The sequence below is a fragment of the Athene noctua genome, chromosome 5, assembly GCF_965140245.1.
Source record: "Athene noctua chromosome 5, bAthNoc1.hap1.1, whole genome shotgun sequence".
NCBI lineage: Eukaryota > Metazoa > Chordata > Aves > Strigiformes > Strigidae > Athene > Athene noctua.
In genome coordinates, this window is record NC_134041.1 from 39119867 (window position 1) to 39145604 (window position 25738).

The following is a 25738-nucleotide window of genomic DNA, read 5'->3' on the forward strand; positions in this document are numbered from 1 at the left end:
ACCATTAGATGCTTCTTTAATGTCTGAGTTTTCCAAATGATAACTTGGAATGCAGAGAGCACGACTTAAATCCTTTGGAAGAAAGGACATAATAACATTTTCTGAAATGTGAAGGAGGAGAACTTGTCAGCCTACACTGCAGCACTGCTGAAAACTACCAGAGTGCTGACATGAATCATAGTTGAGTCAATTATGTAACACTGAAGAAGAAAATAAAAGCAGTCCTAGATGTAATGACAGGAATATTATATGCTATATGCAAGATAAGTAATCATGCCTGCCTTGTCAACATGTTCAAATGGGATACTGGGCTCAAACTGGAGTTCTTCACAGTGCAAAGGATGTAGACAACACACAGTGCAGAGGAGAGAGAAACAGAAATTAAAATACATTTTGAGAAATGCAACTGGACCAAACTTCATTTTCTGATAAGTAAAAAATTGCCATAAAGTATGAATCGTTCTCAATGGTCACATGTACATTGGGGGTGAGGAAGGCGAGGAAAAAGGAGACCACAAAGAAAAGATCTGTATTTGCAGCAAGTATTAAAGTTATATATTGTGAAAATATTGACCTGTTCTTACTGAATCACTTGAACAGGGCAGGTATTGGTGCAGTCCTGGTCTGACAAAAGAGTGCAAGTTTTGCAGAATACAGATAAATAAACTCACCACTGGACATTACAAAGGGGAAAGAGGAGTAAGGAATGTTAGAGTCTCCTTATAGAAAATACTCCCAAGTTACATGAAAATTTTAAACCAATTTCTTAGTACAACTCCTTCTTAATATTTGCAAATAGTTCAGAAAAAATATCCACTAGGAAATTTGCAGGTAAATCTGATCTTTCTCAGTGTAGGGTGCTAAACTAGGTAATCTCTTTAGGAGAAAGAACCCTTCCTATCTATTATTCTATTATTAGATGCAGGAAAAAGAATATATTTTTGAAAGAAAATTATAGGATGTAAACCACAGCTTTAACTGAGATTATTAGGAAGACAGTAATGAGGCTCAAATCCTAATGAAACTTGCTGTAACATGAAGAACTTAATGTGGGTTTAGATTACATTATTTTTCAGAAGAAAACAAGTCAAAGTATTTCAGAGATTAGACAGTCAAGCAGCAGCTATGGTTAACATATCTATTGTCTTTTTGTATAGTTTAAATTTTACTCCTTAGCTTGAACAAAAACAATCATCTAAAGTATTTAAATCAAAAGAGAGCTAGATTATTAGCTTAATCTGGGTTTGCAGGAAAATGTAGAATTTTTCCAAATTCCCAATAATTTCTGAGTACAGAAATACCAGGAGATCCCAAACAGGTTGCATTTCAGTTGTTTCCCAGCAGGTGTGTTCCCTAAGGACTGCCTCATGCTGTGCAGCAATTCAGAGCCATAACAATCAAATCCCATTATAATTATTACAGTAATGCATAGCCACGGCCTTGTTGCCTCAATAGAGTAAGTGATGGCCAGTATTTCAGTGACCTTTGATGGCTTTCTGTCTAATGTCTTTACAGGTTTGGGCAATTGGAGAAGCAGAGCACTTGCTCCTGGCTACTAATCCATATTGTTTACTTCAGCTTCTAAATTAACTAGTTGCACCTTCACTACTTTAAAATACCTCTACAGTGTGAATCTGGATATGGTGCATTCTCTCATTTCCTATGTAGGACCCCTAGATTGAATGGGTAAATTAGCTATTGCTGTCTCTTATATCTTCCTGAAATGGCTCTTTTTTTCCATTCCAACGAATGAATGGATGGCATCCTATTTTTTTTTTTTTTTTTTTTTTTTCCAGAAAAACACTTTGGCAATGATTTGATTAAGCTGTGAGAGGAATAAGTATGCCAGCAATAATGCTACTATTTGGTCTACCTGAGAGTACCCAATATGAGCAGTCTTGTACAACTTTCAGCAACTCACTACCAACCTGCTGCCTCCTGTGGGTGTTTGAAACAGTTTTCTAATACACTGTGACACTAAAAATTGTAACAACTGCACATACCGATGGCAGTTCTCTCCCTTGTATCTTTTATCATGGGAAGCATCAAGCACTGTGTGTTATTGTAGGTACTTTACTCGGTGACAGGTATTTTTAAATAGATCACTGCAGAAATTTCTGTGAGCATCTGTTTTCATGCAGCTTTTACATATTTACTTAAACAGTATTAGGTTTAACACATATTTCACACCTTTACATTTTGGTTTTCTTTTCAAAAGAAAAAAATGTTTAAAACAGAACCCTGAAATACAGACAGTCAGTAATTTTATGTAGATATTTAGCTGATTATGCTTTTGAGATTTATGACTTCTGCATTATCTACCATTCCCAATTACTGCTGTGTGTGCAACTCGTAGGGTCTGTGCTATGCTTTATCACTGCCATATGGTTCTGGGTTCAATGAATTAATCTGTAAGGTTTCCAATCAAAACATTGGTGTTGGGAGTAACATGAAAGATTCAGTTATAGATTTTTAAGCATCTCCCACATCTCACTAATTCACAAAACTTTTATGTACCACAGAGTGCCTCGCATGTAGAAGTGAAATACTTGGTGGAGAAAAAGCATTTACTAGTCCACAGCAAAATACATTTCATTAGCAATGCATTTATAAAAGAATTTCACTTAATGGAGATGGAGGCCTACAGGCTCTGTGCTAATGCTTTACAGCAATAAGGTTGTAGCAAGCTTTTAGCACAATATAATGATTCACCCAGCTAAAATTATACACTGAGCAGCACTTGATTGAACCAGCACATTATGTTTTCGGTACATATTCACACAACTTGGCAAAACACAGCTCCTTCAAATTGCAAACATAATTTATAATAATTGGCAGTATCTTATGATGATGCTGGCAGTAGAAGTTCTGGAAGAACAAAGGGTTAAACTATCCACACACCATCATTGTGCAACAAGTTTTATGGCTCCCTTCACAGAGCTTAATATTAAAACCACAGATACTGTTTATGGGAAAGTAATAATGAATAAAAGCTGAGTATAATGTTGTTTCCAGTAAGTGACCATTTACAGACTAGGATCTTATCAGCTCTGTACAAAATTCTTTTAAGATGACCGTGTGTATGCCTTTGTGGAGCAACAACCACCAACAATGATCATGAGGACTTTTGTCAGAGTTTACTTTGTATTAGCTAGAAATTTTCATAAAATGCAGTACATAAAATTATCAGAAGTGGTTCTATGACATCCCTTAATACAAGTATAACATATAAGATGTTATTAGACTTCTCTTTCTTTTGCATCTATGGCTTTTCCAGAGCTGATAAGAAAAACTCTTCATTATATTTCAAGGTGAATTTCAATATGTATGGGAAATGACAAACTGATGGATACTGTGAATAAGGCAGTGTGTTTATCCAAATAATAGACATGGCACAGGCACCCTCAGGACAAGTTTCCCTTACACATGCTGCCCTCCTGTTGATTTCAAAATATGAAAGGGTATCCTAGTCTATGCAGAATTAATCCTTGTCCTTTCTGCTATGGCTATGAGCAAAGGTCTTCTCCTGTTCTTCATGATAGGGATATCTTTCCACCCACAGGTGACTGGATCCATTACTCGTCAACCCAGTCTGCTCAGATAGAAAAGGCATGTAGAAATGCATCTCAAGTAACAAATAGGCTTTATAACACAGGATGTAAAACCACCTCACTGCAAAATAGTATATTTTCCTTTGGTTTTGTGCAAAATGGCAGCTAGACAATTTTTGTATTTGAAAATAGGTGTATAAATTTGAATCAATCTACATTTCTTAGTTTCTTCTTTTAATATGCTAAGCAACAATGTCTAATTCAACAGGCTGACATGAAGGAAAAATATACTTCATACCACAGCCAATTCTAGTAGGCATCCAAAAATCAACTATCAATAACAGCAAAGTCAGATATTTTACTTTCGTGTTTCCAAGTAAAATATCCTTTCAGTGACAGTTAACAAGTGAGAAAGGCAGCTATAAAAGCAAATCAATAATCTGTTAGGATTATTACACGTATCTGTGAATTCCATGGGTGTAACTAGGTGTATCTAGGGAAAATTGTTGAGGATTAAAAACTGAATGGAACATTAGGAAATAATTAGAAATATACTACAGTTTCACTGCGCCAAAAGTTACATCTAGATGAACACGTACAGAGACAGTACTGAATATTTGGGCAAGTTTGGGATTTGAGATACATCGTTAAATCCCAAAACTATTTTATCACAAGCAGTGACAGATGATGAACAAAAAAAAAGAAACTCTGAGGAAAGACACTTGAAGATCGTTGGTTATCAGACACATACTGAACTGGTAGATTTTAAGGAATACCAAATTTTTTAGCAAGCCTTGCAATATGAAGGTTGTCAAAATGCATTTTTATGCGAGATGCTCAGCTGCTAGCATATTCATTAATACAATTTTTTTATATTTCTTTGCTAGTTGAAGACAAAAAATATCTCATCTAGAAACAAAATAAATCCAGGACAGATTGTTTCTAGTTCTTTGGAATTTTTTTAATGGGAGCAAGACAGAAAGAAAGCCACAGCACATCTCTTGGAGCTTACAGACCGATTTCTGCTTACAGTTCTTTTACAGCTTTCCAGTAAATCTTTAATTGAGCCTCCTGGGCCAAAACATGTAGAGGTCTATGAATTTAAGTGACAAGGAATAAAGGTGTTAGTTCATTTTGGAAACCAAATTCCAAAGAGGTGAATACCTGGGGCAGCCACTGAGGCTGCAGTCCCACAGCAGACCAAGCCTGCCTGATTGCTGGCCCCTCCAGTCCAGCCTCTGCACCCACTTGCTCCTGGCCATATAATTTGCACATTCCTTTCTCATAGATTCCCACCACTGATTGTGTTTTTCACCAAGCCATTTCAACACACACAGTCAGTAGGAGGCTCGTCAAACTACCTGTCCTGGTTTTGGTTGGTACAGTTAATTTTCTTCCTAGTAGCTGGTACGGTGCTGTATTTTGGATTCAGTGTGAGAATAATGTTGATAACAGGCTGCTGATGTTTTAGTTGTTGCTAAGTAGTGCTTAACCTATATTAAGGCTTTTTCAGTTTCCATGCTCTACCAGCAAGCAGGTGCACAAGAAGCTGGGATTAAGTGTAGCCAGGACAGCTGACCTGAACCAGCCAAAGGGATATTCCATACAATAGGATGTCGTGCTCAGTATATACACAAGGGAGCTGGCCAGGAGGAGGGGATCACTGCTTGGGCATTGGTCAGTGGGTGGTGAGCAACTGCATTGTGCATCACTTGTCTTTTCTTGGGGTTTATTTTTCTCTTTTTAAAAATATTTCTTTTCATTACTATTATTATTATTATATTTTATTATTGCTGTTGTCACTACTTATTTTATATATTTTAAAATATCTTTTTTTTAGTTTAGTTTAATTATTAAACTGGTCTTATATCAACCCACGAGTTTTATTTGATTCTTCTCCCCATCACAACTGGAAGGAGGGATATGTGAAAGAGCAGCTGCATGGTGCTTAGTTGCTGGATGGGCAACATTTATGGACAATGAATGCTGCATAGGTGGCAATAAGGACTGGAATTGCTTCTGGGGATTTCCTCTCCCCTGCGCACCCGGTAGAACGGGGACCTAAGGAAAGAGGCTGAAATTGTACTTACTTTTGGAAGTCGCCCTAACTGGAGTCATTTAGGATGTGAAGACAATGTAGGAGTGAAGGTTTCTCCTTTGGTGTTACCAAGAATATGAACTGTAAAACCAAAACAGTCTACTTTTACCAATTTTATTTCCCGAGTCAGCCAACCAAGAGCAACTCAATGCACATCCAGCAGTATCTACCATTTGTCATTCATTACAAAATATCAAAATAAGATTTGTATCAATACATTTTAAAGAACAAAAATACTCTCAAACCAAAAAGAGAAAGCACTTTTCCTTGATATATTGCGAGAGAAAAGCATGCGATTTTTAGCTTTACTACTGAAATGCACAGACTAACAAAGAATACTGAGTTTGTACCCTATGTGTTAAATGCACAGAGTATCAATTTTGCTTTGGAAGATTAGAGAAAGAACAAGTCTTGTGGACAAACAACCACCATTCTCGAAACAAACCCCATATTTGGGGGGAATAAGAGTTTACCAAGTCAGATAGGAATAATTTTTTAAAAGGGGGAAAAAAAGAACATTCCTTTAATGCAAATATGATTAGCCCTGTTCTTGACGGTCTCAGCTCAAATTCTGGATGCAGATTTTTTTCTCTGTACCATTAGGAGAATTCATTGATCCTTTGAATTGCTATGTGTAGCAGAAAAAGAGATTTCATATATTCAATTTCATATTTACATGACAGAAATCTTACAATCAGAGACTCCTAACAGCACCACAGTATGATAGTCCTCAAAAGGCAAATAAGATTAGCTTCCAAGGCACTTCTTATCTTTCCCTGCTCTGTAACTTTTTATACTCCCTAGCCTGCAACATTGCTGTACTTTTTCCCACAGACAGGCTGTGACTGAGAGATAGGTCTGTAGTCTGTCCTCCCTTACAATAATCAAAGGCCTACTGGGAAAAATCAAGTCAACAAAAAGCTGATGTTTATCTGAAGTGCTCAAACTGTGTACAGTCCTATAGGATGAATTTATTGCTAGATGTCTGTACAGTTGCTATTATGTTCATCTCAAGTTATATTTCTGAGTGACTATGGGAATATGAACTACTTTTTGATAGCTACTGCATCTCACTCTTTTCTCTGCCTATATTGTGATCACCATGAGCATTTCATACATAAAACTACTCAAGTACAATTAATTAATCCAAATGAAATTATGGCAAGCACTATGAAGTTTTTTAAATAATGCAGTTTTATATATACATGCATATACACACACACCCCCCACCCCAATAGCCATACAGTTTTAACAAAACCATCTAGACTCTAGCACCAACACATCACACACAATCATGCATTGTCCCTATTCAATGGCCTGGTCAACCTCTGGTTAAATAGTAAAGTTGGAATCAAGACACTAGCTGATGGTATGTGAATAGAGACACTACTTTATAGTTTGTAGCAGTGTTATTTTCAATTACTATTCTACCACAAGTATATATATTAAGGAAATACAATGAACTGAAATATTACACATTTTGCTTAACACACTGAACATAGTACTTTAACAATAGTGCTTCCCATTCAAAGTCCTTTCTAAATCTCATAGACCATATCACTAAGTGTCACGGCACTCTTACTATCAGTTAAGATATTATTTTGGATAAACCCAGTATCCCAGTTCAGATCAGTACATGCCTAAACTCAGTGGGTGCAAGTGCTATAGAGGAGTTTATGAATTGAGACCTAAGTGAGAGTAATGTATTCATGTCACCTCCTGTTTTCTAAAGTACAAACTATTTCAGAAATTAGTTCTTTCCTTTTTATTTCTTTAGCAAGTCATGAACAATACAAAACCAACAAAATTGCTGATAGTGACCAGGAAAAATATTATTATGCATATGTCAGAAATCCCAAAAACAAACAAACCCAAACAACCCAAAACTGTCTTGGTGGGTGATATCAAACCATTAATCTAAAATGAAATTAAAGATCTGTTTATTGAGCTAATCACTTTTACCTTTAAAGAGCATCATTACTACAGCACAGAGAGTAAAGTTTACAGTTGATTTAGGAAACTGAAAACTCATAACTGTCAAATAAACTTTTCGGAAACAAAATATAAAGGCAATTTCCAGCAAGAATAACATTTAAATAAATGGGAAAAAAGAGATAGCAAGCCTCTCCAAATAAAGAATGCTTCTTTTCTAAACTGACAAAAAGAGAGAAGAGACATTTAACTATGTAATTAAAAAAAACTTTAGAACACAAAGAATAAATCTGAATCTGAAAATACGGAAAGGTATACTCAGAATTGATTGCGTGAATTAAAGAAATGCTCCAAAAGGTCAGAGAATATGAATTTACACTCTAAAAGACAAAACATAAAAGACACCAAGCACAATTCTTTCCTTTACACACAATATTTTAAGTAGTAGCTCTGCAAGTTCTGCAAGCTTCTACAGGCTACCCTACTTTGAACATTTTGTGAAGGTCCTTCTTAGAAATGTGTTGGGGAGTAACCCATAGTGGTATTTTTGGCTCCCAGCATGCTCATAGTTATTTTCAGAGCAGTCTGATTAACAATCTGTATTTTTCTGTTAATACTGAAAAATAAATTAGTAGCCTAGTAAGCTTCCTTAATTGCGACACTCTGCTCTCCAGAAATTGGAATTATGGTATAAAATCTCTACACACAAGTCATCACACATATTATTAATGGTTCTGGTCATTATCATTGCATAGGAAAACTCTCATCAACAGAATGAAGATTGTCCATGATTAAACCGCACCAGTAGACCCATTTATAGCAGGCTGATGAAATTTAGGTGATCTTTAGCCAGCAACAATCCTGCTAAATTTGTGACTTTTAACAGGATCTGTTCATGGGAGATCTTATCAATTTTCCCTTGATATCAATGGAAATCTCCCTACCAACTTCAAAAAGAGGTCAAGTCCAGGAAAGCCAAATCCAAACCCAAGATACAAAAGCTCAGAACTCCCTAATATTTCTGAATGAGAGGCTTCATTGTCATGCTTTGTTATATTCAGCTCCGGAAACAAAAGACCTTGTCTTCTTGGCTGACAGACTCCTTAAAAATACAAGTTCTAAATGATAAATTGTACTTGTCTTTATTCAGGACAAACTTTTTCACAGCAGGCTTGTAAGGTGCAAGGAAGAACACCGATAGCAACTGTCTACAAATTAAATTCTGAAATACAGTTGACATTAAATGACACTGATGATTTCTTTCTACAAATATAACATAAGCAGTTTGCATCCAAAGAATATCTTATCTTAATGTTTTTACTAGAACTAATGAAGTCATAGGGTCATTTATCATAATCTGTGTTCCTAAAATAAACAAACTGGTAATTTTGTGGGTTGAAGAGTGCAGGTGAGAGTTACAGGAGGCAACAAGAGGACCTATCAGTTCATGAAACAGGACACCATGAATGGGTACAAAAAGAAGACTCAAAGTGTTTTGTTCTTTCAAATGCCATCAATTGAATTTATGATAATGCTTGGAAGAAATGTAGCAGATTTCCTGGAAGCACATTCCTGCAACTGCTTGCAGGCATGCTTACTAGTAAGCCTGAGAATAAACTCTTCAACTTGAATGAAACAACAGATTTTAAATGGTTACACGCATTCTTTATAAATAAGGACTTGAAGAAGGATGTGGAATACAGCAAAGTAGGCTTTGCACAGATTATGCAAATATGGAAAAGGAAACCTTTTCTGACATTTCAGTTGCACTCATTTTACTCTATTTTTTGTGTATGTTTAGGTCTGAGAAATGTAAATAGATCAGCAATAGTTTTCATTGTTAATCATTTTTGTCAAATATACTTGGACATATTTGAGCAGCAGCTGTTAAAGTGGATCACAGACATGCTTCTATCAGGAGCTGCTGAATAGCTGAAGTGTATATTATTTGGAACAGGGCTGGAACAGGGAAGCTTAGCATGGCAGTTAATGTGTTGGTAAAAAAACAGCAAAAGTTGACCTGAAAACTAACTAACTGTACTGTACCAAGGAGTAGCTGTTGTTGAAGTTTGTGTGCAAAAATTACACCAAATTTAGCTTAATAGTATTGTGCATGATGTAAAGCTGAAAAATCAGTTAGCTGTAAATATTTGATGTTTGTTCAAGCTAATTAATCCTCTAAGAGCTGCAGTATTCAGATGCAAAGCTCATGAGAATAGATATGTAATTAGTTTTCCAATATTCTATTTGTGCCAATTCCATAACGTTCTATTTTGTAACCAGCAAAGAGCACAGAAGGGGAGATGCTAGATTACTGGAGAAAGACAAATGCATCATTTTAAATGATGGAAGCAGGAGGGCCTCATCGTATTACATACAAGGACACTAACTGTAGTGCTGAGGACGACCCAGGAAGAAAAACAATCCATTTGTAAGCTCCCTAGAGCACAATAAAGTGATGAGAAATAGCCAATATGAACTTGTCAAGAACAGATGATGTCAAACCAGTCTAACTTCCTTCTGTGGCAGGATAACTGGCCTAGCAACTACGATACAGCAGTAGGAGCGACATAATAATGCTCAAACTATCTGGTCTGGACAGAGGTCATTCTTAAATGGAGACTAAGAAAGTTGCCTCCACAGGGAATCAGCATAAGCAGGATCCACAATCAGCTGGAAAATTATAATGGAGCCATAGTTACCACTGGCTTGCTGTGTTAGCAAGCTGTCTCCACAGGGATTATATGGGGTCTACACTGTATTCTGCCCAGTCTATTCAGTATTTTTTTAATATCATCAACAATGATATAAATTACACATGAGAAATTTAGGCATGTTATCAAAGTGGGAGGAGATGTACTTGGGAAAACAGAATTTAAATTCAAAGTGTTCCTAGCAAACTAGAATTTAAAAATAACAGGACAAAGTTCAAATTAGACATATGCATGATGAGCCAAGAGAACTGATAGGCAATGCACTCATACAGAGGAACTCAGTAAGCAGGAGGTGTAGCAGCTCACAATATGAGCCAGTAACATAACTCAGTGTGATTGCTAAAAAATAATTTTAAGAGATGAGAGGAATGTTATATGCAAGCAGTAGTGGTAACTATTCTGGTCTTTTCAGTGTTGATGTCTCTCCAGCTGTAATGCAGCACTCAAATTTGAGCTCCAAACTATAGAAATCCATGAAGCATCCATAGAAAAGCAAGAAAAATGAAAAATGCTGGAAAATATCCTATGAGGAAAGACTGCAATTGTTTTGTTTACAACACACACAACAAATCTTTCATTAAAGCCTCTAAAGAGCCATTTCAAATCCATGTGTCAGGAATACTCTGTACCTTATCTTGGGTGGATTTTAAGTGATGTCTCAGGTGACTTCTAGGGCTCACTTCTATGATACTTTTCCAGAAATATGTCCAAGACAAAACAAACCCCACCACTGAAAGTCTTCATTGTATAAAATAGATACAAAAGCAGAACGATTTAGACAACAGACTTACAAACAATAACAGTTTAATGAAGTAATCCATATAATTCAGAAGTAAAAACTGAAAAACCTATTTAATCCATACCTAACCTAAAATTAAACTATATAACCATTCTTCTCAAGAAAAGCACACACCATGAAAAGATAATAAAATAAAGAAAAAAAATATTCAAATAACTTCCACACTTTTAGTGTAGAATCATTCCTAGTGACCCTACATGCAACAGTAATCAGTGAAATGAAAAAAATGAGGAAAGAATTCTACTCTTCATTCAGATTAAACATCCACTAATTGGGGAAAAGCTCCTTTATCAGCTGCAGAAAAAAAAAAAAAAAATCCTGTCTCCCAAATCAGCTAAGATGTATTTAGTATCCCATAATGATGGCAAGGAAGGACTTAAGAAGATTCAGAAAAAATATTTTAAAATATTTTGGCACTCTGATACTGACCTCAGTGGATGAAATTGCACCAGGCTTGTTAAAGGCCTCCACAGTAGAACATATGCCTACATTAACTATCTATAAGAAATTGAAATTCACTTTCATAGGTCTATGATTAATTATGAGTAAGTTTTACAAAACTTTTTTTTTCTTTTTTTTATGAAATCTCTTTTCAGTTCAGTGAAAGCTAAGAGGTGCTTAAAATGACTTCACTTGTACAAACGATACATTATCTCTACTGGAAACCTGCATGAAAAAGAGTTCTCCCACCTGTACCTACAAAGGAGCAATGAAAGGTCAAACAAAGAGAGACAGTATTGCTATGGGTTCCTTTGTGAGTTTTGTACCAATAAATGAGCTGAGTGGGTCATAGGATGTCCTGGGAGCTGGATTGTTTACCTGGCTTTGCTGTTTACTCAGAATGGCATCAGACAAAAATAACTAAACAGAGAACCCATTGCCTTATTTAAAAAATAAAGTCACTGGTACTGCTTATGTCTTTGGAATGCTTCTTGGTCTATGAAGGAAGAGTCCTAAATTATTGTTATCCTGAAAAGCAAAGAGCACTCTGAGTCTTTGTGCCCTGTTTTAATTAATTCATTGAACATCTTGTAGCCAGCAAACCTAGCTGGTCAAAAATAATCTAAGTCCTTCTCCCCACAGTAAAGATTAATTGGTTGTTGTTTGTAGCATGCTTCAGAGTCCGTAAACCAAAGATGTCGCACAAATAGTTAAAACTGATTTCAGAAACAATAGGGTTTACACAAAGCCTTTGTTTTGGCACATAAGAAAAAAGGTGAATGCATGCAAATAGAATGATTGGTCAAATCCTTGAGGATATGACAGAGGGCTGGGATAAAAACAGCCTGTATCTGTTCGAGCGGGGCAGAACCAGCAAAGTGTCTCTTAACTGGCTGGGTATATGGCAGCTGCCACCTGGAATCTGCTAAGCAAAAATGTTAGAACAACATGATGCTTGGCCTATATGATCTGTCCCTCTGTGGGCGTACCTGTAGGTCAAAATCCTTCTAGGGTTCTCAGCTTGCACTTTCTATGAATTACCAAACCCAGCCACTGGCAGCAAATTTCTGTGCTCATCCATGGAAACATATTTCCAGTGCCTGAACAAGAATCAAGCTGCAGGTTTGTGGCAGGCAGGAGCATGAGACATGACTCTGAAGTCATCTATTTACATACATTGCCTTGTATGGCACTGAGCCTCGTTTTCAACTGACATAATTATTTTAATGGAATTAATAATTAATTCAGCTGAGAATCTCACACACTGTCACCTTCTTGGACCTGAAAGTTAAAACAAAATGTTATTTCTAATGGTATCTTTGAAGTTTACTCTTATTAAATCTGTTATTTAGATACGCTTTAGGCACTGACACTTTTCAGGGACTACAGCAGTGGCCAGAACTACATTATATACACTTGGTACATCAGCTCATGCATTAATAAATCATCGGATGATGCCTTTTTGGTGGTCAGCTCACTGTGGCCACCAAAATTAGCTGATCATGTTAAATTTCCACTAAATACCAGTGCTGGCTTTCAAAGCAGTGTGATCAGAACACACATACTACTGTCATAAACCTTATGCTATAATAACCAAGCATAAACCAACACATGGACTTATGAAAACAAATGCCTAACATAATCAGGTGGGAGAGAAATTGCATTTCTCACCTTTATTCCTGGTCAGTTCAGCTTGTATTTGCTCTTGTTACACTTGCGCATGTCTTTCTCCTGAAGCATGGATGGACATATGACAAAGAGTAGATATTATGCTCTGCTAAACAAGCTCATAGACAGCTATCAGGATGCCTGTTCACCTCTGAACTTCACCACGTTACTGACAGATTGAGGCTGATTCTCTTGAGCAAAGGATAAAACCAAAGGATGAAGGGCAGGAGGGGTGTTATCTGCATGGAAGTGGCCCACAGTGCTGCAGTGGGCACACCAGGACCTAGCTTGGCCCTCAGGAGCCTTTTCCTTGTGTTGCTGCTGTGGGGAAAACAACTCCTAGGTACCCAAGTGCTCACCATGCCTGACTTGCACCATCCACATCATCAGTGGCAGGGAAAACATGTCCAAAACGAAAAGATAAAAGAAAAAGAATAAAGGCAAAACAAAAATAACCCCAAAACAAAACAAAACCCAGGAAGGTATTACCTTGCACAGTGGGGAAACCTGCATGCAAAGAACTGCTAACAGGTGCTGGCAACTGATGCACAAAGTAATTGCTACAACAGAGGAGGGACTTGGAAGTACAAGTCTTAATAATAATTTTCAGAAACCACTAGTGATTTTTTTTTTTTTTTTTTTTTTATTCCTTGTGTCTCTTCGCTGTGATGACTGTTTAATTTCTGTAATTATCCAGGGTGTCTTTCTTGCTCATGTTTTTCTCATCACAGCAAGCGTGGAGTGTTAATGAGAAGTTTCTAAGAAATAGAAATATACACTGACAGTTTTTCAAACTGTAAACTAGAATGGAGACATTTCTGTTGTGAGAAAGTCTCAGCACTGGTAATGAGAAAATGAGGGTAAACAGCTGCAGAGTTGCTTGAAGGAAAGGTGACTTTTTTCTGTTTGGGTTTTTTTGAACATAACTTTTCTAAATTATTGCTTATAATTTGTCAGTAAAATCCCTATACTGTTTATAGTTGCCTGTGACATTATGCATTATACTTTCAAACATGAGAAGAAAAAATAATTTAAATGCATTTTAATATAAACACAGTAAATAGAAGACATTGCCCAATGAGTAGGAATCAGTAACTTCATAATACCCTGAATCAGCTACACATTATCAATGATGCTACACTACATGATAGAGTTCTCATGAGATGCAGACTCAGTACAGCACTGGTTTCTAATGTTTTTCCTGTACTTTTATCCAGCCTAATGAGGGGTGTAATATCATGGGACACAGTTTCTAATTCTCTCTGTTTCTTCATTCTGCATGATTCTTCACTCCCAAAGCACTAGCACACAGCCTAACACTCACTGTCTGAAATAAATACATAAATAGATAGATAAAAGCACCACAGTACAGTGTGGCATACTAAAAAAATCCAAAGAAGGAGATGCAGCTTGAGCTTTAGCAAAGAAAACTCCATCCAGAAACATAAACTCTTAAGAGTCAGGGGATATTTTCACCAAAACTGTGTGACAAAGGAATGCCGAAGCACACAGTGCTCAAGCAAATGCTACGAAAAGGAAGAATATGACCAACAAAATGAACTGCTTAGTATTTTGAAGCCAAGTGCCTTGCATTTGCTTTTACCACCTTATTCTGATATTTGAGAACTGTGGTCTCTCTCCTGTACGTAGTATACAGCCATAGGATAAGAATCTGTCAGCTGAGGCTTTCCTGGTGAATTTTCTATAGAGTGCTGTGGAATGGTGACCAAGTTGTGGCTTTTGTTTTTTGTCTCATTTGTCACAGCAAGTTTCAAGTCAGTCTTCCATAGAGTGGCCTTTTTCATCTACCAGGAAAACAACATGTAACTGAGAGAAACAACATTGTGGTTCATGCTAGAAGCAGAGTTCACTGTCTGCTGGCCCTCAGCCCAGATCCTGAAATGGCCACACTTATTTTGTAAGCCTGCATTACCATAATATCAATATTTTATTAGCAGAGAATTTCAAACTCTTAATGTATGCCTGGCTTTTCATGGCTTTATAATGTGTGCAAAGTCCCAAGTTGTTCTTCACTTCCTTTTCACTTCAATCCAATAAAATAAATCCTGGCTGCAACACCAGCCCTGCTTCTTTTCAGAAATATGCTGGCACTCTCTTTCATATTGCTTCTTTTCTTGGAATATTTCTTGCTTCTCAAACCTGTTCACCCTCTTCCACATTATCACTTTCAAACACTTTTAATAGCAATTCTCATATTGTGGCCGTACAAACCATTTTGAGATCAAAAGTTTGGAGTTGCCTATAAACAAGAAAAATGCTGAAGATTGACATGAGAAATTGTTCGGTGCTTTCCAGGCTGGAATTTTTTCACTTGAGCTGCTGGGTTTTTCCTTTCAGAATTAGGGATAGCTGCTTTTTTCACAGCTTCTGCTTTGGTCACATGTGGTGACCACCTGAGGCCTCACGCTCTCTGGAGGATCCTCATTCTATTCTGGGACTCACACTGAGGGACATCAGAAAACAAAAAACTGTGGCAACAGATAATAGCTGAAAGCACAAGCTCATAGACTGATTGCTCTCAGTGAGTAGTCAAGCTGTAGTGAACCACCTGAACATAAATAAAGCAAAACACAGCCCTCACAATAAGACAAAAGAAAAAACCACCCCTACATTTTAACACAAATTTTCAACCTGAGCGTTTAGTAAGAAACAAAGGATGGTTCATCATTAATGCAGATATAAAGAGATTCACCAGAGATTACACTTGCTTTTAGAGGAAATCAATGTTCCAGTGTGATCTGAGTATAAATATTTGTGCTAAGAAAAATGATCAGAAATGGAGATGGCGTCCAGGAATAGAGATAGGCCACTGAAAATTTGGCTCAAAACTTGCAAACATTGAGTCCCTGCCAAGCAATCTGCTTCACCAAGGAAATCCCCAGTAAATAGCCTATTTCCTGAAAAATCTACAGCAATTCTACAGCCAGACTTCCCCTTCTGACTTGCAAATCGAAATGCTTTTAAACAAAACAAAAAAAAAAAAAAAAGAAGCAGACTTAGTATAAGTAATTTAAGCACTGTATTCAGCATTATAAAAGAGTTCTACACAATGAAACAGTGAGGCATAGCACAGTCTTGCCAATTAGTTGCCCATTTCCAGTTTTAAGTACTGAAATTAAAGTGTTCATTAGGACATGGGTAGAGATGAAACTTGAATTTTCTTAATGTAATAATATAAATTCCATCCTCCACTTCTCCATGAATACTTCACAAATATAAGAAGAGTCAATGCCAATATAGCCATGTGAATATCAAACCAGAGACAAGAGAGTTAACACACAACTCACAAAGGAATCTACAGCAGAAGCAGAAAATAGACTTGGTCTCAACTTGTGTCTTCAGACACTCCCAAGAATACCTTGTTTTAATCAGATTTATAGGAGCAGTATGTAGTTAAACCGACAGTGTGAATATATGCCTTACTGTATGTTCCATAATTATTAAGGGTAGCAAAACATTAAATTTCTTTGTAAAGGATCAACATTCTACTCTAATCTGTTACACAGAGAACAGGGGATTGTAGTCTTTGCAGCCCTGACATTATGGCCAAAACTCTGCCACTGATAGCACACAGCTGTTCCCTACTCAGGGGGCCAAAACATTCATTGCCACCCTAAAAGGTCTTCACAAATAGCATCTCTTTAGCTATTATTTACAGTATAGTGGTGCTTGGCTCATACCTGATGGGCCCTGGCAGAGATGGGGCCATGCAGGTTGTGGCCTAAGGTCACATCTGTATTTTACATGATGTACTTCTGAGAAGTATTCTCACTGCAGTAAAAACATTTAATACCATCTAGATCAGTATGACAAGAATCTCTTCAACAAATTGCAGAAAACCCTACAGGAATTACATTACTCACAGTGTCTTTGCTTAACAACAAAAGAAAAGACCTTAGAAATCAGCTTGGAGGAAAACATTCTATTTCAGCCTGTGTCTCTCCAAGCTTTTTAAAAATTGACTATGTAATTGAACAGGTGTCACAGGGAGGAACAAGGGTTGGCAGTCCAAGAGCAACTTTTTGCATGAAATGAGAATTATAGGTAAAGCCTGAGGTTGAAATACAACATCCCAGGATCACTTTCCAAAGCACCATCAGAAGAAGTAGGATAACTCCATCTTCTTGCAAGCATATAAAATAACTGTCAAAATGAGATTTGTCCAGAACATTTTGTCGGTTTTTTTAAGGGTCTAAATGTTGCAGTTAGCTCTACAAACCTAAGTCCACTCTCTGGTGTAAAACCTTGGCACAATATTGGGCTAATGCTGCTGTACTACTTCCACATGTAAGTAAGTGCTTCTGACAGCATTGATCTGCTCTGCATGCAGGCAGCAACTCCAGGTAGCACAACCTGGGGTATCTGTGTGATTCTCCACTGCACAGTGAAGATGTGCTCTTGGAGACTTGTAAGGAATTACCAATTTTCACTTCCTTTGCTAGCCATTAACCTATAAGCAGTGTGCCAGGGATACCTAAAGAGAAATTTATCTCCATTTTAAAGGAAAAACTTGAGATAGTATCAGTCATAATCTGTATGTTTTCCTGATACATTTCCAGGTTTGTTTTATTTTCAGAGTGTAACTGACAAACATAATCAAACCTAGTTTCCATCCTGTTGTCAGGATTATCAGAAAAAAGAGGCTCTCTTTCAAATATTGAAGCTGGTTAGAAGCACAAAGTTTCTCTTTCTCACCAACAGTCTCTTAAACAACAAGTTGCATTGGACAATCAAAGACATTGTTCAGAAAACCTCAAATCAGACATCATATAATGATATTCTGGATCTTTTTTTAAAAAATGCTTCCTCTTTGCTACTTTAAATAAATCTGAAAGGGAACAGTTTTATTCACAATGTATGAGAAACAGTTCAAAGAACTATTTCCTCAAAATCTTGGCTACTCGATAAATGATTTAAAATATAGAATGTAAGAATTCCTGCATATTGAAAAATCATAACTATTTTTTTAACTATTCCAAATTCACATTAAAAAATAAAAGTTTCAACATCAAAATATGCTTAGTTCCTCCAATCCTTACAAATCCCTTCCAAAAGTAATAGTAGAGCAATAGAGTAATGAATTAACAACCATCTTTTCCATACCAAGTTGCTACCCATCTCGTATCAGACCACGCTGTTTGGCTTTTCCACTCTCATGACTAGCATCTTCTCCCCTTTGACAAAAAGCAATGAAAATCTAGTAACAGCTTGTTCTAGGTCAGTATTTCCCCAAAGCAGTCACTACACATGGGTCTGCCAGAGGGTCCTATAACAGCCATTGCAGCAGTCTCCAATGTCTGGGAAATACCGCTGATGCAGCAGGTTGCCAGAGAAGTCTAACTTCTCCATTGGCACAACAGCACTGACACTGCTGAGGTTACTCATCTGTGGCCTTAGACTAAAACACAGCAAGTAGCCCCAAGAAGCAGCCAACTGAAAAGGTCTCAGCACTATCTTCTATGACTACTCCATCTCTCAGATGTCAGTCAACCTGCTGGGCTTGCAAGAACCTACACTATGACACAACTTCCTATGCAGCAAACAATATATCTTTTGCTACCCAACTGCTCATGGTCCTCAACTAATTAGAAATAAACTGTTAAATTCTCTGGATTTCCCAACTTCGTCCTCTAAAGTTTCATTTTGCTAACAGCAGAATCAATGGTACTGATGAATGATAATAACAAACCAGTACCAACCAAGATAGACACCAAGATAGGTAAATTTTAGCATCATAATGAAGTGCAAGTCAAAATATAGGCATTACACAGGTACAAAAAAATTAAAATGAAATCCATATTCATATGTTGCAGTAACCTTGGCATTGCTTAGAAATAATATTCCATCAAAACTAAACTGCAGTAGTAACGTTCAGAAATGGACTCTGTTGCCAAACACTTGGAGCCAATCTTCACATACCAAAAATGGAGGAAAAAGTGTCTCTTTCTAAAGTCAATGACTTCCAATGACACAAGAAGACTGTGTCTGTGTTCACAATTTGAAATAGTAATCATAATCTATCCACATAAGACACATCTTCTGTTCAGCTGCACTTTACAATTTTCTTCCGTAGTGCCCTTAATTTTAAGCCTGCAGCATACATTGGTCTTTCATATTAGGAAAAATCACAACTGTTTGCATTCGACAATAAACAGCATTTACACATTTAAAAACTATATTTGGGGCGTTATTTTAATATTATCATAATATCTTAAAGAAGATGCAGCAGAAGAGACATCACCACTTTATTCTCTAATTCCAAGTATGCCTTTAATTCCAAGTATATATTCTCTAATATTGAATTCTGCAAAAATATCCCCCAAGATTCAGTGATTTCTTTGGGAAGAAATTAGCTTTTTTGGTCTTTTCCTCCAAACCATGGTATACAAGTAACCGGGCAGATGGTGAAAAAAACCATGAGAACTTTTTACTCCTACAGTAGTTTACCACTTCTCCAAAAATAAACATACCATTATGTTTTTACACTTGCTGTAGTTTCCACTGCATAAAGTCTTGAGGGGGATGGGGGGTTCCACTTTATGTACACAGTGGTATATTGCAGTATCAGTGGTGGCAGGAAACTGCTCTCTTCACAAAAAGGGAAGCTGTCTGCCTGCAGTTTTTTGAAGTCACAGCCTAGTTTAACCCTATATGGGCACATCCACCTTCCACTGAAGCCAAGCCCATTCAGTCTTTTCAAGTGTGATATGCGGTTGTGAGAAGCAGAATAAGAAATGGCAGAGTAAGTGTTGATTGCACTCATGTGTATGCCTAACTCATAATGCAGCAACTACAAAAGGTCACGTCTTGCTAAAGCTGAAGGTCAAGACAAACTTTGCCTGGTAACTGCACAGGCATCACATTTAGGCTACGGCATTAAGAGGCTTTTTCTGACTCTTGGCCAAGATGATGTATGTCCCATTCATTTGTCCTCCTCATGAGTAGGCAGGAAAATCAAACGAAGATACCCTACAATGGGAAGTCAGTATCTTGGTATTAGAGCATTTTAGGCTTTACTGAAAAAAGAAATCTTTACAAGGAAGTTGCATAAACATAGCTCGCTTCCCAGTAACTGTGTTTACTAATAACACAATCTAAACACAATTGTATGCTCCTACAGCATTAAGTTCTGATGGCATCTGCAGCAGAGCTTAGAAGGCCTGCCAGAAGGTCTTTGAATTATTTATAGGGAAGTCATTCTCATCATCAAAGCCATTGCACAATCTCTGCTGAATCAGGGGTGTGTTTATGGATTTAAAAAAAAAAAATACAAACAAAACAATATTTTCACGCCAGTTCCAGGCAAAATCTGCAGCTGTTAGCGTGGAAGTGAAACAGCATTTCTTCACTGATATCACTAACACAGGAAAAACTTTGCTTTACATGAAAGTAACAGAACAGTCTACAGCCAACTGAGAATGGCATTTTTCATGTTTCTTGCTTATTTTTTATATTTCCTTCTGTTTGTGTAATGAAAAATCAAATAAATCAGATTTTGCTTTGCAAAGTTACTTTGATTTAAAATAACCCAATTGAGACCACAGGAGTCCTAGAAGGTTTTTGAAAGATAGTTTAAACTAAGAGATTGATCAAGCACTAACTGAAAACAAAATTCATTGATGACATTGAACCACTTCGGAAAACTCAGACTTGAAGGTACAAAGTAATATGATGATTTAGTCCTTGATTCCTCGTGGACATGAAGTCATTATCACTCTCATAACTGACTGTAGCCTACTTGGTGTAAAATATTATAAAATATTTATACATTTAGTCACATAACAATTTTTGTTCAAATAAGTGCTATTTTTTAGTCTTTCAAGGGAAATGAGTTTTGTGTGATTATTCTGCTTGTCTGTCAAGATTTCCCAATATCTAATTCCAGTGAGTAATTCAAATTTGGAATGCTACAGAAATTCTTGCTAAGAGAAGAACAACTCAGGTAAGTGCCATCACCGAAGGAAAACAGCTTCAGCTGTAACAGATCAGTGTGGCTAATGCCAGCCAGCACATTTGCAGCTTTACTTTAATTTCCTATTTAGGAGGAAAAAAAAAAAAAAAAGCACCTTGAAACTACAAATACCTGCACCCAACTCGGTGGTACTAATCACAATTTAATGTTCAGCTTAGTAACACAGCAACAGTGAGTTTCCTGTAGGGAAAAAAAAAAAAAAATAGAAAAAAACCCAAGTCCTACTAAAAAACCTATGAGTCTGTTTTGAAGTTGGTCTGTGGTGAGTTATTGCTGTGTTTATCATAACTACAGTGTCTTGAAACAGCTCAGAGCTGGATTTTCTTCAGTCCATTTTATCTTAGTTGTCAACAGAATGGTTGGCAGTTTCTCTATATTCTTTATTTTTGTGTCACATTTAAGATAGTTTAGTAGATATTAAGCATATATAGTTAATGATTTATCCATCATTCTGATGAGAGATGATTGTGCTATCACTTTCCTTCATGCTGCTGCAATACTTCTCAAGAAGAAAATAAAATTATTATTTTTCTATCACCATAACTGCACTAAGGAATAAAATTCTAAATCCCAAGGCTTTTGTTAAGCAGTTTTCAGCATGGAGTTGAATAACCAGTCAAATTAGCAATGTAAATATTATTGGTATTTTACTAGATATGGTTTCTTAATGACTATTAGAAAACTGTTGTCACTGGGAGATTGGAGTGGGGGGGTTTAACCCTTCCAACTCCTTTCCCATTGTCCATCTCTTGGCATTAAAAGTTATTAAAAAGTATTAAAAATTCTGCCTTTTCCCCTTTTTTGTAATACTATAATTTGTGCTATTTCCTTATTATTATTATGACCTTTCCCCCCCCCCCCCCCAATCTATGCATGTCAAATTTTGTTTTGTTACTACAATGCATTTTCAGTGGAAAATAACAGTGTGTTCTGAATAGTAATCCGTTGCACCACTCATTTTAAGGGGAAAGAGGCAAGACACATGACAAAAATCATAGAGTGAAATAGCTGGAAGTCCACCTACTGGGAAAGGCTGGATGGCAGAACCACTGTGCAATGTTGCTGTAAAGAAATGCAAAGTAAGTATTGTTTTACTTTTTATGATTCTTACATAAAAGTTTATTTTTTACTTGAAAGCACGGGTGTAGGATAATTTATAGTTAGAGATTTATATTGTTTAGAAATCACACTGGGCAGCCTTAGACTTGAATAAAAATTAGTTCAGACATTAAATGATTCTCTAAGCAAGTGCAGAAGAATGAATCTTGGAAAATTCAGTATTACTGACATTTCCTTTCAAAACCCCCTTGCTCTTCCACTGCCCCTTCCCCATCCTTCCATCACTTCAGACAAATCTCTGGTTAACTGACTCATTATGTGCTCCTCAGTTATCCATTTCTCCAACATCCAGTTCTCAGATCTCATCTAAACACACATCACTTGTAAAAGTCAAATCCTTCTTATCCATTACTATTGTTCAATTCAGATACTATGCCCCATGAAAGATTAAATGTATTCCACTAACCTATTTCAAATTATTCTACCATCATAATCACATCCCTATCTTGTTACCTTCCCTTTCTAAACTATTCTGCCACATTTCCTCTGTGGAAATGCCAGCTCCATTTCCCTAAAGGTATGTCATTGTTTTTCACAATCACCTTTGTGCTTTCTTCCTCATTTTCTTTGCCAGTTGCCCAGTTTCCCTAGTCTCCTTAGTTCTACATCCTTATTTAAATTTCTATACCTTTATACAAAACAAAAACCACCTCACCGCTGACATGTTGTCTTTATTAACTGCAAACTAACATTACCTACAGAGAGAATTCCTTTTGCTATTTCCTGATTTGCCTCTGCTTGGAAGATTTCACACTGTAGAAATATGAATTAGAATTCCTTCCTTCTTATTCTTTGACTTATCCAATATCATTTGGGAAATCAATTCAGGTTTCGAACCAGAATACATCTAGTATTTTTTCTGTATGATTTAACTGAGCTTCTGAAGAATGTTTGGTATACTGTAAACATTACTGAGCAAAAATCAAGTCCAAAGAATTGTCAAATGAAAACTGATTTTAAAAAACCCAGCTCAACAGGTTTAATTCCAGAATGTTGGTTCCTAGCTGCCAGATTTCTGTAGAAAACACTGTAAACAATTACCAGGCAGCTTTGTAGGAATTTTATATTTTTCCAAAAAAGATAATCAAATGAAGACATTTGAGAGATGCTGTTCTAAAATCATACCAAACCAAAACCAGAAGTTTGGAGAAATTTTAGCAGCAATGATACAAGAAAGCAGTCAGTTAGAAATGTCTGCCCAAACCCTACTTCCTTTCTTTCACAAAATCTGTACACTGGTCTGAACTAGCATGTCAATTCCTATAAATATCTATGTAGAGAAAACAGCAAAACAGCCTTGGTTTCACTATAGCTCAAGAAGGACAGGAATGGAAGTTCCCAGTGACTACCCACCAGCCCAGCACATGACCCCTACGTAGTGGAAGGCTGAGACTCAGAATTTCCTCTCGTGTATTACCTTCCATAGTACTTTCAGTTTTCTCTGCTACAAGTATCATGGAAAACACAGGGCTCACCACAGTCCCCAGTACGCTTTGCCTGAACATATAGGTGAAAGGGGAGCAGTGAAGCAGCTCTTTGCTTCCATGACAGCATAAAGCAGGGACAGACTCCAGCCTGTGGGGTGCCCCAGCTGTGAGAAGACATGGTCCTTGAGACCACGGTAAGTTTTGCACAGTGCTGTGCTCTATACTATCTGTTTCCTTGTGCTGTCGGTGTTTTAGGAGGTATATGCACCTCTCTGCTAAGTATTGCTACTGCAGTGGTGGCAGAGTTCAGCTATCGGAAGACATCTAGCCAGGCATGATTTAGTCAAAGTAATTTAATACTATGTTACAGAGAAAGCACATTTAAAATTGTGGTGCTGTTTACAAATTCACTGTTTATACTTAGATTGTATGTAATGAATTGATACCATCCATAAGGAAGATAATATGTTGGTGGCTTTATACAATGCTGTTGTGAAGAAATGGAGGCAGAGGTTGATATTTCATGTTATTGTGGTACATTAATTTTTTTTTCCCCTCAAGTGGAATACCAGAAAAGACAGAAACATTGATTTGAATGAATATTCACCAAGTGGGATGGTTTCAGTATTGTGCAGGCAACTTTAAAGTGATGCTGTACACTGAGAAGCCCTAAGCACAGAATCAAAGTTCAGCTTTCCAGGGATGTTTGAATTTGCCTTTTGGGGTCAGCCCATCCCAAACTCAGGTAGTGCCAGAACATCAATAATCAAGTTTCAGATATTTGAGTCAAAGATAGATATTTTGTCTCAAAGATTTCATTCTCAGTACATTTTTTTCAAGTTAATTAATAACAACAGCAATAACCACACTGAAATTTCAAAAGTAACAGTACACTTGAATTGCAATAATATAGGCCTTCTGATAGTTTATGAAACAGAATTAAAAATATTTTCTGTAAGATCAAAAGAATAGTAGGTTTTGGTATATTACAATTAGAAAGTGAGAGCTCTTATTTTCAGGCACAATGGGATTTACCATCTCCAGAAAATGTGGTTCAGAAGTGTTTTCAATATAACTTCTGCTAGATCAGAAATACCTTACAGGAAAATGAATGTTTCTGCTGCAGCAACTGAGATGCAATCCTGCACTGAGTTTCTCAGTCTGGTGAATTTAAGCTTTAAGTGGATTGGAAGGGACCTGATGCACATAAGCCATGCAATCCCTTGAGAAACGATTTTCAAATTACCTAATAAGATATTGCACTGCTTACAGCTTATTAGAAAGAAACAGCAGCAATAGCACGTAGCTACTATGCCTAGGATTTAAAGGCTGGATTTAGCTGTCGTGTCCATAATTCTTAGCACATTGGTTATGTAAAGGAGCAGGTGAGAGGGGGGGTTTAGTTTCATATTAAGGAAAGTAAAAAGGCTCTATGGAATGTAATTGCAGGATTAGTAAAAAGTATAAGGGAGCTTTGCTCCACTATTTACATATCAAGACAATTTATGGAAATCTGGTAAATTTTCACAAGATACTTTAAAGGTTATCTTCCCAAGGAGAAGGAATAAGATATGAGAGCTTCTTGACCACCATTGATAGTTATGATAGTAATATCTCTGCAAGTTTCCAGATATCCAAACAATAGTCTACTTGTTCACAGGATTTCCATGCATGAGAACATTTTGAAGGTAATTACCATTCATCCTGAGGCAGAAAGTTAAGGGTAAAGGGACAGAGCAAGCAAATGCCTTGAGAATAACCTGATAGAGGTAGCATCACAGTATGTGGACAGCACTTAAGAACAGAGAAACGATAAAGACAACAGACAAGATGAGTCAAAACACAGAGGGTCTTGATAAACCTAGCTGGTCAGAGAAAGCAGAATAATTAAAGACAGAAATTGTCAGGTTTGGTAATGATATGTACAATCCTGAGCACAGAAAATGAGGGTATCACAAAAACAATCTTTAGCAAAGCTGCCACCTCAAAACTAGAA

The 25738-nt window shown here is 36.8% G+C and overlaps 1 protein-coding gene across 4 annotated transcripts in view; it reads left to right on the forward strand.

Moving 5' to 3' along the window:
* RASGEF1A (RasGEF domain family member 1A) overlaps nt 1–25738 on the forward strand; it is a 187497-nt gene that overhangs the window by 104798 nt on the left and 56961 nt on the right. For 3 of the 4 annotated variants that reach the window (XM_074907102.1, XM_074907106.1, XM_074907103.1), the window contains exon 2: nt 22161–22275. The exons of the other annotated variant lie outside the window; for it this stretch is intronic. In XM_074907102.1, the coding sequence (XP_074763203.1) occupies nt 22234–22275 (42 nt within the window). In that variant the 5' untranslated portion in view covers nt 22161–22233. The remainder of the gene's footprint in view (nt 1–22160; nt 22276–25738) is intronic. 4 annotated transcript variants of the gene reach the window in all.